This window comes from Oncorhynchus tshawytscha, linkage group LG10 (genome assembly GCF_018296145.1).
Source record: "Oncorhynchus tshawytscha isolate Ot180627B linkage group LG10, Otsh_v2.0, whole genome shotgun sequence".
NCBI classification, from domain to species: Eukaryota; Metazoa; Chordata; class Actinopteri; order Salmoniformes; family Salmonidae; genus Oncorhynchus; species Oncorhynchus tshawytscha.
In genome coordinates, this window is record NC_056438.1 from 56,670,473 (window position 1) to 56,685,565 (window position 15,093).

At 40.7% G+C, this 15,093-nt stretch overlaps 2 protein-coding genes across 3 annotated transcripts in view; one reads left to right on the forward strand and one right to left on the reverse strand.

Moving 5' to 3' along the window:
* Positions 1 to 1,541: 1,541 nt before the first annotated feature.
* On the reverse strand, positions 1,542 to 3,239 carry tmem53 (transmembrane protein 53). The gene is made up of 3 exons (XM_024436446.2): positions 3,032 to 3,239; positions 2,686 to 2,789; positions 1,542 to 2,573 (listed from the first exon to the last, which is right to left on the reverse strand). The coding sequence occupies exons 1-3, from the start codon at positions 3,084 to 3,086 to the stop codon at positions 1,878 to 1,880; spliced, it is 855 nt and encodes a 284-aa protein (XP_024292214.1). The 5' UTR covers positions 3,087 to 3,239; the 3' UTR covers positions 1,542 to 1,877.
* A 537-nt stretch (positions 3,240 to 3,776) lies between these two features.
* Positions 3,777 to 15,093, forward strand: part of LOC112260476 (dual specificity testis-specific protein kinase 2) — a 33,925-nt gene continuing 22,608 nt past the window's right edge. The window contains exons 1-3 of one of the 2 annotated variants that reach the window (XM_024435623.2): positions 3,777 to 4,200; positions 4,342 to 4,512; positions 11,512 to 11,816. In XM_024435623.2, coding sequence (XP_024291391.1) covers positions 11,595 to 11,816 — 222 coding nt within the window. In that variant the 5' untranslated portion in view covers positions 3,777 to 4,200; positions 4,342 to 4,512; positions 11,512 to 11,594. Of the gene's footprint in view, positions 4,513 to 11,511; positions 11,817 to 15,093 lie in introns of both variants that reach the window. The other variant, XM_024435622.2, reaches the window with a different exon arrangement.

Here is a 15,093-nt window from a genome sequence, read left to right on the forward strand (position 1 = left end):
ATCCAATTTGTCATTCACTTTGCCGTTGGCGTCACAACATTGTGTTTGTTTCATTATGGCGTCTGTAAGCGCACCATTGAGACAGATGCAACTTTGCGATCTGCTGGCTACTGTACCAGGAGACTTCCAACAATTGTGCTAAGCTAACGATATGCTAACTCCAATAATCTCCAAACTGCACGCAGAGAAATAAAAATGGTATTCATGAGTTCATTTGACTCTGGGTAAGTAGAAAAACAACCTAAATCTCGCAGAATCCCAAATAGTGTTATTTGACCTGTGTCTTTTTTGACACGCAAAAGACACAAACGGCGTTCCATGAATTTGCTAGGTAACATAAGCTGACTCCTGACCTTCTTCTGCTTCAAAAAGTCCGGTGGTTGATGATGTTTCCCATTTCAACCAAGCTATTGTTTATTTTTTTTAAAACACATTTTAGTGTCAACTTAACCCCATTAGCATCAGCTGATTGATGCTAGAGACAAAACCATTTGAACCAAAACACTAAATCAAAGATTTTAGATTTCATTAGAATAAATCCCTCCATAAGGCAGACATATTCAGGTCATACAAGCTAAAGGAAATAAACATCCACAAAGAAGATAAAGAACACAGATCACACACACTCCTTTTCATGTTTGTGTATTTGGCACACCCTTGCTATTAGGAAACAGTGTGTATGAGTCTGTATTGTCACAACGTAGGCCAATAGTTTATCCACAAATCACCTCAGTAATTCATTATTTTCTGTCTTTTGTAATATTGCTATTCAGACTTTCATTAATTGGGCACACCATCCAAATGGTTATTCATGTTTGCTCTTCATCTCTTAAAGTCAGGGAGGCAGTTAGGTTTAAATCAGATCAGCAGGAAGAGTCTGCATCTCTGGAAAACATTCCCAAAACAACCATTTGGCAATGTGAGCCATGCAGCCACCCAACTAACAAAAATGATCTAGTATGTACTCCAATAAGCTTTGTTCATCTGTGTCTGCAGATGTGTAAACTTTTCCCTTCTCCTTTGAGTGGATATAAATGATGTTTGATGTGCCAGGGTGTGCTTTCTGTAGAGACAAATGCCCATGCCTCTCTCCAAAATGTGAAATTTGATATTCAGAATAATTCAATAATCATCTCTACCTGACCAACTTAGAGCACTGCTCTTCAAACTATCACTGATGTCTGGCGAGGCAAAGGCTAAGTTTAGACAAGGCCAAAGGTAGCCATGCACAATCTGCTTTGGTGGGTTGAGTGGAACGGGTCCTTCCCCAATCGCAGCATCATACAGATCGTCACATCAGAAAGAATATATTTTTTAAATGACCTTTTGTGTGATGCAATATTTACAGTATAGGCAATAAGAATGCTGCACTGCTTTACTACAACTGCGAAGTGTTATTGAATTGTAATCATGTGTTCAACCCTATAATTTCACAAGAAACTTAATTCATGTAATGGCCATTGCTAACTGTAATAGTTCATCTTCCAGAGTAATCCAAGGTTCCGCATTTTCAAACAAGTAGACCAAAAGAAATGCAAATGTTGACATAACGCTTCTTTAATTTATAGAAGGCACAATAGTTAAACACGTGTTTAGTAAGTACATACATTCTTAGTCAATCACATTCTTTTGAAATATCAACCACTGGATTAAAGATTCACAAATAGTACCAATCAAAATTCACAGCACTGGCACTTTGGTTATCACTTGTCTATTTCTGCTTAATTGTCTTCAACTCTTAAAACTTAAGCATTTGAAATAAGATGTGCAGTGGAGCTGCAGATTTCCAAGTACAGATTTATACATGTGTAACATTACAGTAGAATCACAAAAACATAAGTGCCACAGACTTTTGAGAAACATTAATTAGTGTGCTTTCAATGCTGGATCAAGTGTCGCTTTTTTATTTGCACTGTTGAATCCTTCATGCAGTTGGTCAGGAAATCCAGGCATCTCTTGGAGTACTCCTCTGGAAAGTCACGGAAATGGCTCACGTGGGCTGGGGTTTTGAAGTCAAAACTTTCCACAGACACCCCTTTCTCCTTTAGAGTCTTGACCATGAGCTCAACATCACTGTACCGAATCACTCGATCAGCTCTGGAGTACAGGTACAGCTGGGGCCAGGTAGGAGGGTGCTCCCGGATGGCATCGTAGTGGTTCTTGTGGATGTACTTGGTTATGGGGTACAGAACCACCCTAAGCAGGAAAACAGTTACAGCAAACAGTGCCAAGAGAACACACCTCAACATCACATTGATTTTGGGTCCCAGAGTGGCTGTAAGAGCCCGTAATGCCCCCCTCACATTTCCACTGCCTGGGGCACTGTCCACCACAGTCCCAACTATACATAGGGTACTGAACTGTTTATGACTGTGCAAGAGCTCAACAATGTAGCGGTACAGCATGAATCCCCCGTTGCTGAACACGTGGAAAAATATAGGGCTGTTTTCCACCTCGTAATCATAGAGTATCTCAAGTAGTTTGTGGGCAGTATTACTCAGCTCCTTGTAGCCAAATGATTCAGAGACGAATACTGTCTTCAAGGGCGCAGTATAGCAAATAGTGACACAACCCTGGAACAAAGAGAGGGGGAAAGGTAAGTCACACATGAATAATGAAGTAGAATAATAATTTATTGAAATGACAGGAGACATTTACCACCACAATAATAGTTTTTACGCCAACCTGTTCGTTATAAATGGAGCTGTACTTGGCAAGATGTTTGTCTCTGCAACCAGCCCATCCCAGCAGTATGACAACTGGTTCCTTTGTTCCATGCCAGTGTCTTTCTAAAAGGAGAAAAACAAATCAGTTATCTGTTAAGTAAACTAACTGCATAACCAGGAAAACGAATTTAGCTAGCTAGCAAGCAGTCTTTGAGTCAGAACAATTCAGCTATAATTGAATTATGGACAAACCTGCCAGTGCCCACGTTAACGTTGTCTAAATAGCTCATGGGTCTGTCTGACAGCTAACGTTAGCTAGATTAGTGTTGTTAGCTAGCCTAAGCAAGGCTAGATAAAGTGCTCACCCGAGATCAATGCATCTGGAAACACAATGTTATAGTCCATGCCATCATCTTCCATTCTGTAGCCGATTATATTACAGAACAATGAGCCCTTTTGCTATACGATTCATTTGGCTGATGCGCTGAACCGCAACGTTCTCGCAGGTTCGCTAGTCGCTACGGAAGTCAAGAGTTGTTCGTTCATTGTTTCTGATTGGTTCGTTTTCCCTTCACTATACATTCAGTTCCATGTTCCTCCACGAGATGACAGCCAATGTCCATATTTGAGTTTTCAAGCTACAGTAGAAAACGAATCGAATATTTCACTCAGAATAACATGGGAATTATTTGACAACATTATGCAAGCTGTGGAATAACAATTTTGTAATTTATTTCGTTTGACCAAAATATATTTAGAGGTGTACCCTGTACCACATTATGTGATGAGTGTTGTAAATTAGTAGTGTGAAATGTGAAATAACTGTAGACTTCTAGAGTCAATGCATAGTAGAGGTAAATTAGTATTCACAGCTGGTGAAATTATTATATACGTTCAAACTACCATCAATATTCGACTTAACACAGTCAAATATTGCACATTACACACACCCTATCAAAAACAAAAACATTAGTGTGTTGCATTCTTGTCCCTGAATGGAAGCCTCAGCTGTCAATCTGGACGTGAAAAGGGGGATCGCAGTTTAGTGGGAGTGTTAAAGGCGGTACATGGTCAATCGGCTGTCTGCACTGACCGTGCAGCATTACGGTGATATGGCCATTCATACCTCTTGCGCTTCGCAGATAAGCGCAGAGCTGTTGTGAAGGAAGTTGTCAAGAAAGTGAGTTTATGTTTAGGTTATACAGGACCTCCCGCCTTCACCGATCGTCAACCAATCATGTCAATGCGGAGCCATCCACAATGTTAAAACATTTAAGAGGCGCACAGCGATGCGGCACAGAGCTCAATATGTGCTTCTGTGTGTCTCTGGGTGCTCCGCAAAATTGCGTCACACCATCGATATGGTCTCCGACCACATTTTCGGATCAAGCATAAATTGGCTCTTAGGGGAGCCAGTCAACACTGCGTAGCAGAGCTGTCAAACGACTGAACTGTCTTTAACCACTGCGATTGTGTTTTAATGAGAAAACAAATGCCACATAAGGTGTACCGCGAGTTTACATTTCGATTTGAGGTAAGCTATAACTCGTGTAGTTAAGAGTTACTTCGGCGTTGGCTGCGTAACTTCTCGTTTGTTAGCAAAGTAGAGTGGCTACCGTTAACTAGCTTCTCATCTTCTCTTGTTGACAAACTAAACTAACGTTACCGAGACCAGCTAACTACAAGCAAGTTAGCCAACTGGCCGCTACTAGCTCTTGCATGGTGAGTAGACCGACTGGCCTGCAAACTATTGCAATGAGATGGAAGTAACTGCGTTTGGCCTGTCATTTCATCAAGTTGTTGTTGAAGAGTCCAACATCTCATCATCTTCATGACAAACGACAAGGTAAGAACTCTGGCTAGCTCTGCCAGCATGCGAAGTTTGCTAGCTTAGGTAACGTTAACGTTGGCGGATGAAGCCTGCCACTCAGTATGTGTCCGTTTCGTAACTAACGTTAACGTGAGCTAGTTGGTCAGCTAGTTTAGCAAGCTAAAATAAGCCAACTAACGTGATCACGGAAAGTGAAACGCGTGGGGTAAACAGACCAACATTTGTTGCAAGTAGTAGCTAGGTACCAGTAACAACAAAGTTACTTTAATTAAATAGTTTCAACGTTGTAGCTAATGCAGTAACTCATTGTTTATAATGGAATATTGCACTGAACTAATCAAACGGCAAGTGTTCAGATAATTCTGGCCATTAATGTATTGTATCCGAACTCGTATTGTAGGTTATAAACATATGTTATCAGATCAGAAGAAACTGGTCCCTCCCCTATGAACAAGACTGGGTCATTATTTAAAATGTCAGGTATGCCGTTGCTGCCTCGGATACCCATCCTTTACATCTGACTGGGCTCTGATAGTGATCATAAAAAATACATTTTGGTGAATAGAATCCATTGACTATTTCACAACAGAATAGAAACCTAACTAAATGTTCTACCCTCAAACACTCTCTGATCATCCATCTTTTTCATGGGGATTCTTGATCTTGCGTTTCATCATAACCAGATGACCCTCCTGTTGGCGATTTAACAATAAACATATTTTATTGTAGCACATTTGAACAGCTGGATAGAGCACAAATACCTGGTGTCAGGCGACCACAGGGATGTCTGGGGCTTGACATTCAGGTAAAGATGCCAATGGCACACCGGACAAGTGCCAACCGAAAGCTACTGGCCCAAATAAAATGAACAAAATATTGTCCTGGGTCAGGATCTGTCAGGGAAGCAAATGATGCGCGCATAATTTCAGTTGCAGGTTATTTTCTTTCATTTGGGCTGAGCAAGTAGCATACAAATTCAAGGTCTTTCAAATACTTTTTCATGCACTTAATTGTCAAACACCTGAAACAAATGAAAGCGGCTACATCTCATAAACATTTATCAGAAATTAAATCACAGAATAATTATTTTGAGCAGTAGAACTTCTAAATCGGCTACCATAACTTCAAGGGCTTTAAGGACCGAATAGCCTCGAGGAAATGTCAAGTTAGGCTATTCCATGATGAGTGAATTGCGCAAAGCAAATATTCAACCATCAACTAAAACTGAACTTTTTATAGCTGGTTTGCATTCCCATTCTTGATTATTGCCTTAGTATTTACTAGTATATATCATAATTTGGGACATCTTTCCTACCGCTGTTGGTGTCCTATCGAGTTGCTGCAATCTCACATTAGGCTTTATTTGTGCGGCGCGCGTGTGATAAATCATCGACATGACGAACTAACAGTTTCATGAATGAATCCGTTTTTTATCAGTTATATAGCCTAGATTAAAAAAATAGCATTATTACAATATTTACAGAATTCTAAACCTGTTTTTGCTTTGTCATTATGGGGTATTGTATGTAGATTGAGGATGTTTAAAACAAAAGATATATATGTGTGTCTTGTGCCCTGTAATTCCATTACCAAAAGCACACACATCTTTAAGATCTTTAATCATTTCGCTCCCTGATGTGGTGGGAGGATAATAAATGTTCACAGAAGTAACAAGTAAGGGTAGACCTGATTTAGTTACAGTGATTTTACTGATATCAATTTTGTTTATGAATTATTAAGTGATTTAAAACAAATTGGTAACAGAATTACCAAAATATCTGTAACGGAATTACTGCAACTGAATTGGCTACAATGGGAAATCATAGTCACAAACCACAGTTGGGTCACCTGCTACTCTCCTCCCTTCCACTGGCATACTGTGACGTTCAGCTCATTACTGTTTTCTTTCTTTCTATTGTCTGGTGGTCAAACTATGATTCACCGCACACAGTCGGAGTCTGGACAACCCTTCCCTCAACCTCTCTCTTTCCAGTTAATGTCAACTCTCACAGCTCTTAGTGACACCTACCCATGAGCCCCCTCTCTTTCCAGTTACTGTAACCAGCATCCTCACCCACTGAGAACCGGACGTCCATGGATGTTGACATTTGTTCGGCCCACCCTGGCCTTGACGTTAGCGTCCACAGACGGACCGGACTGGACCGAATCTGAACCTATAATAGAAGTATGTTTCACAAGTTTGGATAGCAAAGCAGAGTACAGTACAATGCAGTAGTACAGTATATTGTACTGAAATATATAGTACTGAACTCTGCTCTGCTGTATTGTACTACACTGTACTCTACTGTGCTGTGATGTCCAAACTTGTGAAACATGAGGAGAATGACATTCATATCCACACTTATGCATATCTGTGTAGAATAGATCTGGTAAACATGATGTAATTCTGTTACTGGGTGTAAATCCACTTCACTTACTGTAGTTCAATAACCAAACTCATATATATATATATATATATATATATATCTCAACTCAACTCAAGGTGCCATGTCATAGTTGGCATCCCATTCTCTCTGCAGACGTACATGCTCGTCGAATATCTCATTCCAGAATCATGGGCTTTAATATGGAGTTGGTCCTCCCCCCTTTTGCTACTATAACAGCCTCCACTCTTCTGGGAAGGATTTCCACTAGATGTTGGAACATTGCTGTGGGGACTTGCTTCAATTAAGCCACAAGCATTAGTGAGGTCAGGCACTGATGTTGGGTGATTAGGTCTGGCTCACAGTTGGTGTACCAATTCATCCTAAAGGTGTTTGGGTTTTGAGGTCAGGGCTTTGTGCAGGCCAGTCAAGTTCTTTGGAGATTGTGTGGTTGTGTGCTTTATTTTATACACCTGTTGGTGACATGTGGTTGAAATATCCAAATCCACTCATTTGAATGGGGTGTCCACATACTTTTGGTGATGTAGTGTATTTTAATCTTAATTCGTAGCAAATATTTATGTTTTTGTAAAACGTGGTTGCGTAAAAGCAATAGGGTCCAGCTGCGACCTCATCTCTCAGGGCAGTCATCCACAGGGTCTCTATGCTTCCACCTACTGAGATGGCATCGCTCAGTGCATCTCTCAAGAAGAGTGGGTGTTTCGAATGGAACCATATAAGGAGAACTGGGGGTTTCAAACAGTCTTTTAACAGTAGGAGCGCTGGAATTCCATTAATTACTAGAACCGCCATGACTTGATATTTCAATGATTGTTATTTCAAATATTCAATAATAACTTACATTTAAAAAAATGTAAGCTTACATACATTGCTACCGATAGGTAATGTTCAAAGACGCAGCTCACAGTGAGTGAATAGACACATTATTTTTTGCAAAACTGAAATGTCTTACTGTCAACTCTGCAGGCCATGACTGATGTCCGATAACCCAAACAATGTCTTGAGTGGTACCTTTCAAACCCCCCACTTCTCAATATGATTATTTTTGACTCCCCCACTTTTCCTGAGAGATGCATTGAGCGATGACATATCAGTAGGTGACATTATAGAGACCCTGAGGGATGAGGGATAACTGCTCTGAGAGGTTGTAGCTGGACCCTTCTCATTAAAAGGGAGATGTTACCAAAGTTTGCATCTGCACAGTTCTAGTGTTATCAAGATACCAGTATTGCGATAATAAATGCCATTTAGCAGACACTTTCATCCAATCATGCTTGCATACATGCTACATATGGGTGGTCCCGGGAATCAAACCCACTATCCTGTCGTTACAAGCGCCATGCTCCACCAACTGAGTTACAAAGGACCACTGCGATACCAGATTTTCCGCTTCGTGTTTTGCTTCCTTTCTTCCTAGTATTGTGATACTGGTATTGTGACCACACAATACCATTCATCCACAAAAATAGTTTTTGTATATATATTGTTTTCAGTGGAAATCACTATGTAGTCCTTGTGCATGGAGTTGTATGATTTGTTAAACTTTTAAATGATTTTTTATTTTTTTTGGCATACATTTTAAATTGAAAAACTAATTTCAAAGTTTAAATCCGTTACCGTGGAATTGCCCTCATCTGTAATTTTGTCATTAGTGGCCCATTGTAAAATTCCTCTACTTCCTCCAGTTCATTATCATTGAGACTGATTTATCGCTTTGGAAAAATGCATTATGTCCACACAAGACTACAGTGCCTTCAAAGTATTCATACCCCTTGACTTATTCCACAATATGTGACCAGTTTGAATTCAAAATGGTTTCAGTTGAGAAAAGAAAATCTCACCCATCTACACTCAATACCCCATAATGACAAAGTGCCAATGTATTGAACATTAAATACAGAAATCTCATTTGCATAAGTATTCACACCCCTGAATCAATTCTTTGTAGAAGCGTCTTTGGCAGCGATTACAACCGTTGGTGTTTCTGGGTAAGTCTCTAAGACCTTTCCATACCTGGATTGTGCAACATTTGCCCATTAAAAAAAAAAAAAATGTTCAAACATTTTCAAGCTCTGTCAAATTGGTTGTTGATCATTTGCTAGATAAACTCTACGGCAAGATCTGAAAAATGATTAAGTCAAAACTGTAACTCTGCCACACAGGAATATTCACTGTCTTCTTGGTAAGCAACTCCAGTGTATACTAGTGTTTGTGTTATTATCCTGCTGAAAGGTGAATTGATCTCCCAGTCTCTGTTGGAAAACAAACTTAACTAGGTTTTCCTCTAGGATTTTACCTGTGCTTAGCTCCATTTTTTTTAAATCCTGAAAAATTCCCCAGTCCTAACGATTACAAGCATTCCCATAACATGATGCAGCCACCATTGAGCTTGAAAATATGGAGAGTTGTACTCAGTAATGTGTTGTATTGGATTTGCCCCAAACAACTTTTTTTGTGTCCTGAATACAAAATGTTAATTGCTTTGCCACATTTTTTTGCAGTATTACTTTAGTGCCTTGTTGCAAACAGGATGCATGATTTGTAATATTTTTTAATTCTGAACAGGATTCCTTTTTTTCACTCTTTCAATTAGGTTAGTATTGTGGAGTAACTACAACATTGTTGATCCATCCTGTTTTCTCCTATCACAGCCACTGAACTCTGTAACTGTTACATCATTGGCCTCATGGTAAAATCCCTGAGCGCTTTCCTTCCTCTCTGGCAACTGAGTTAGCAAGGATGCCTGTGTCTTTGTAGTGACTGGGTGTTTTTGATACACCATCCAAAGTGTAATTATTGACTTCCCCATGCTCAAAGGGATATTCAATGTCAGGTTTTTTTAATATATATATTTTTAACCTATCAATAGGTGCCCTTCTTTGCGAGGCATTGGAAAATCTCCTTGGTCTTTGTGGTTGAATCTGTGTTTTGAAATTCACTGCTCTGCTGAGGGACCTTACAGATAGATAATTGTATGTGGGGTACAGAGATGAGGTAGTCATTCAAAAATCATGTGACCTGTTAAGCACATTTTTACTCCTGAACTTATTTAGGCTTGACATAACAAAGGGTTTGAATACCTATTGACTCAAGACATTTCAGCTTTTCATTTAACTTTTTTATTCTCTCAAAAAAATACAATTCCACTTTGACATTATGGGCTATTGTGTATAGGCCAGTGACAAATCTAAATGTCATCCATTTCAAATTCAAGCTATAACACAACAAAATGTGCAAGAAGTCCAGGGGTGTGAATATGTTCTGAAGGCACTGTAGTTGTATTCTCACCAGCTACAAAATGTAGGTTGCTGCTGAGATGCTAGGGAGGGAGGGAGTGAGGGAAGAAAGGGTTCAGACTGGAGAAGTCATGAATTCACTATCTGCATTATTGATATGACGCTGTTAAGTGTTTCTGCTTTGAATGAAGGGAAATGTATAATTTGTGACATTTATGACTTGTTCTTGTGAACCCAGACGACTAGGCCTAGCAGCAATTGAAATGGAAAAACAGCCCTCATATGTTACACATCTGTTCTGCTTCTGAAAAGCAGATTTACTAAAATAGCTGCTTTAAACATTCTTGGCAGACCGAGTCTGATCATTGTCATACACTTGCAAAATGGCAAAAAATGCCTTTAGTAATGGAGGAGGATAACATCCTTTTAAGGGTACGGCTGGAGCAGCAAAAAGATCCCACAACTAGTCCAGTAACTTTGGATGATTTGTTTTCATTTGGGATTGGATGGGGGGTGGGAATCACACGAGGTTGAATTAAGAATAGCATTCTTCTCCCAGAGTTTTTAATAGCTTCTCTCTAGTCTCTAATTTAAGGAAAGGGGAGGACAGCAGAATAATCCAGAGACCTCGCCTAGTTACAACCAGCCCATCGAGTAAGCTCAATAGACCTGTGCATGCTGGGGAAATCAGGGGTCCTTAACAAGTGCTGGATGCTTCAAAGTACTAGTGCCATGTGAAAGGTCATCCTCGCCCTCACTCAGTCATTTAAATCAAAGGACTTCTTCCTATGGTCATTACTCTGGGGTTATTATGTCCCCTTGTGTTCCTGTACATGCTCCCTTGTTCGTTTAGGATCCCAGTCTTGGGCTTTGGCTTTATCTTGGCTTAATCTCATATAATTGGACAATCCATCCCTATTAGAGCCATTATTTGTAGGCTTGTCAGACCAGAGGCGGGTTAGGACTCCTGTCATGTGTGTCTAAGTAGATTGATCTTGTGTGAAGTAATGCTTTTGTCTTAGTATTTGAAAAAAGTTGGAGGAAATGTCAGAGGAATGTGATAAAATAGATTAGGCTCATTATCCCCCTCATGACAACACAGCTGTGTTCTGTTTAAATGAACGGAATGGTGATTAAAAAAACACACACACTGATTTATTATACTTCAGGAGTACATAAAACACCATGTTTTCCATACAGATACTAGCTGAAACGATCAGTGTTTTCTGGATTGTTATTTGTGTCCTGTGAACCATAAGCTTGTACTGTACATTCTAAACTACAGGAAAGTACAAATATTATTAGCTGGCACCAAAGCACACAATTTTCTGTCTGCCTGCTGAGAATGGATTTTGGTGTTTCCTTCCTCTTAGGGCTGTAAAGGGTTGCCAAGCAGTTATCGAAAATGTGAAACCTTCATGGAGAAGTCCCCCACAGAGTTACCAGTGAAGAGACAATGATGGATCGGAACAAGCGCAACTCCATTGCCGGCTTCCCCTCCATGAGGCCAGACCGTCTTGATGACCTGGATGGTGGAGGGGAGTGGGCCCCGTCTCAGGTGGGAAGAGTGTGCCCCTCATCCTACCGCGCCCTCATCAGTGCCTTCTCCTGCCTGACGCGCCTTGATGACTTCATCTGCGAGTGGATTGGCTCCGGCTTCTTCTCAGAGGTCTACAAGGTGGGTTTATGTTATGATTGACCTGAAATGCAAGAGTTTTATGGTAGGTAGGTGGTACTGGTAGGTAAATAGTAGATTGTGTGAGGACTGCTTATTCATTCATATCAACGTATGGTTTAGGCTAGGCTAGCAGAAAAGCTATGGTATGTCATCACCAGGATTACTTAAATATATAATCTCAAACCCTGAGATGTCTCAGCCCTCATTCTGTTATTAAATCTCAGTGTGCGGTGCAGAATACATTGAGCGAGTGACGAGGAGACTGCAACCAACCAAGAGGACTTTTTATTTTTTTTATTTAACTAGGCAAGTCAGTTAAGAACACATTATTTTTTACAATGACCGCCCAGGAACAGTGGGTTATCTGTCTTGTTCAGGTGCAGAACGTCAGATATTTACCCTGTCAGCTCGGGGATTCGATCTGGCAACCTTTTGGTTACTGGCCAACGCTCTAACCACTAGGCTACCTGCCGCCCCTATCTCTATAGTAGACTAATAGCTACCATAGTAGACTAATAGCTACCATAGTAGACTAATAGCTACCATAGTAGACTAATAGCTACCATAGTAGACTAATAGCTACCATAGTAGACTAATAGCTACCATAGCGAGGTTGATGACGTAGTACCGATCTTGACTGTATCAAACTGGGAGAAGCTAGTTAAGCTAATGTGAGCTAGCTAGGCTAATTGAGGCTGCAAAGCGTTTTTTTAAATTGCAAGCACATTCTCATCCTACAGTTACAAATAACAATCCGTTCAGAATATTAAGTAGTACTCTGCCTGTTGGCGTCTTAGTCGTTGTAGCCTATCGTTCTCCTTTAACGTTTAATTCTGTCACTTCCATTGATTAGATACTTTTGGGCATATAGTGTATATGGACACCTGTTTGTCGAATATCTCTTTCCAAAATCATGGGTATTAATATGTAGTTGGTCCCCCTTTGCTGCTATAACAGCCTTCACTCTTCTTGGAAGGATGTCCACTAGATGTTGGAGCATCGCTGCTGGGACTTGCTTCCATTCAGCCACGAGCATTAGTGAAGTCGGGCATTGATGTTCGGTGATTAGGCCTGGTTCGCAGTTGGTGTACCAATTCATTCTGAAGGTATTTGATAGGGTTGAGGTCAGGGCTCTGTGCAGGCCAGTCAAGTTCTTCCATGCCGATCTCGACGAACAATTTCTGTATGGACATCGCTTTGTGCACGCGGCTGTTGTCATGCTGAAACAAGAAAGGGCCTCCCCCAATCTGTTGCCATACAGTTGGAAGCACAGAATCGTCTACTCTAGAATGTCATTGTATGCTGTAGTGTTAAGATTTCCCTTCACTGGAACTAAGGGGCCTCGCCCGAACCATGGAAAAACAGCCCTAGACCATTGTTCCTCCTCCACCAAACTTTACAGTTGGCACTATGCATTCGGGCAGGTAGCGTTCTCCTGCATCTGCCAAACCCAGATTAATCCATCAAATTGCCAGATGGTGAAGATGGTGATTCATCACTTCAGAGAACGTGTTTCCACTGCTCCGGAGTACAATGGAGGCAAGCTTTAGACCACTCTGCCCGCAGCCTGGCATTGCGATCTTAGGCTTGTGTGCGGCTGCTCGGCCATGGAAACCCATTTTATGAAGCGCCCAACGAATAGTTATTGTGCTGACGTTGCTTCCAGAGGTGGTTTAGAACTCGGTAGTGAGGGTTGTAATCAAGGACAGGCAATTTTTACTCGCTTCAGCACTCGGCAGTCCTGTTCTGTGAGCTTTTGTGGCCTAGCACTCGGCAGCTGAGCCGTTATTACTTCTAGACGTTTCCACTTCACAATAACAGCACTTATTTGGCCCGGGGCAGCTCTAGCATGGTATAAATTTGACGAATTAACTTGTTGGAAAGGTGACATCCTATGATTGTACCACGTTGAAAGTCACTAAGCTCTTCAGGAAGGCCATTCTACTACCAATGTTTGTCTATAAAGATTGCATGACTGTGTGCTTGATTCTATACACCTGATAGCAACGGTGTACAGAAATAGCCGAATCCATTAATTTGAAGCGGTGTCCACATACTGTGTGTGTTTATCTATACATACTCACTACCGTTCAAAAGTTTGGGTTCACTTAGAAATGTCCTTGATTTTGAAAGGAAAGCACATTTTTGTTTTTGGCCATTTTTAAAATAACATCAAATTGATCAGAAATACATTGTTAATGTTGTAGATTTCCATTGTAGCTGAAAACAGCTTTTTTTTAAATTATTTTATTAATAATTATTATTATCGGTAACCATCACTCCTGTGTTCCAATGGCACGTTGTGTTAGCTAATCCAAGTTTATAATTTTAACAGGCAAATTGATCATTAGAAAACCCTTTTGCAGTTATGTTAGCACAGCTGAAAACTGTTGTGCTGATTTAAAGAAGCAATAAAACTGGCCTTCTTTAGACTAGTTGAGTATCTGGAGCATCAAATGTTATTGGTTACATGCGCCGAATACAACCGGTGTAGACCTTACAGTGAAATGCTTACTCATGTGCCCCTAACCGACAGTGCAGTTTAAGAAAATAAGAGAAATGAAGCTGGCAGCTTCAATAAATAGTACCCGCAAAACACCAGTCTCAACATCAACAGTGAAGAGGCGACTCCGGAATGCTGTCCTTCTAGGCAGAGTTCCACTGTTCAGTGTCTTGTTCTTTTGCCCATATGAATCTTTATTTTTATTGGCCAGTCTGAGATATCTGGGCGGCAGGGTAGTCTAGTGGTTAGAGCGTTGGACTAGTAACCGGAAGGTTGCAAGTTCAAAGCCCCAAGTTGACAAGGTACAAATCTGTCGTTCTGCCCCTGAACAGGCCGTCATTGAAAATAAGAATTTGTTCTTAACTGACTTGCCTAGTTAAAGGTGAAAAAAAATATTTGGCTTTTTCTTTGCAACTCTGCCTAGAAGGCCAGCATCCCGGAGTTGCCTTTTCTCTGTTGACGTTGAGACTGGTGTTTTGCGGGTACTATTTAATGAAGCTGTCAGTTGAGGACTTGTGGGGCGTCTGTTTCTCAAACTAGACACTCTTATGTACTTGTCATCTTGCTCAGTTGTGCACTGGGGCCTCCCACTCCTCTTTCTATTCTGGTTAGAGCCAGCTTGCACTGTTTGTGAAGGGAGTAGTACAGTGTTGTACGAGATTCAGTTTCTTGGCAATTTCTCACATGGAATAGCCTTCATTTCTCAGAACAAGAATAGACTGACGAGTTTCAGAGGAAAGGTCTCTGTTTCTGGACATTTTGAGTCTGTAATCA

What these genes read in the sequence shown, in the direction of transcription:
- tmem53 (XM_024436446.2), bottom strand. Translation starts at nt 3,086, where the DNA reads ATGGAAGATGATGGCATGGACTATAACATTGTGTTTCCAGATGCATTG. An exon ending in TCCAGATGCATTGATCTCGG is followed by an intron (nt 2,790 to 3,031) that starts GTGAGCACTTTA and finishes TTCTCCTTTTAG; the next exon opens with AAAGACACTGGCATGGAACA. An exon ending in GCTCCATTTATAACGAACAG is followed by an intron (nt 2,574 to 2,685) that starts GTTGGCGTAAAA and finishes TCTTTGTTCCAG; the next exon opens with GGTTGTGTCACTATTTGCTA.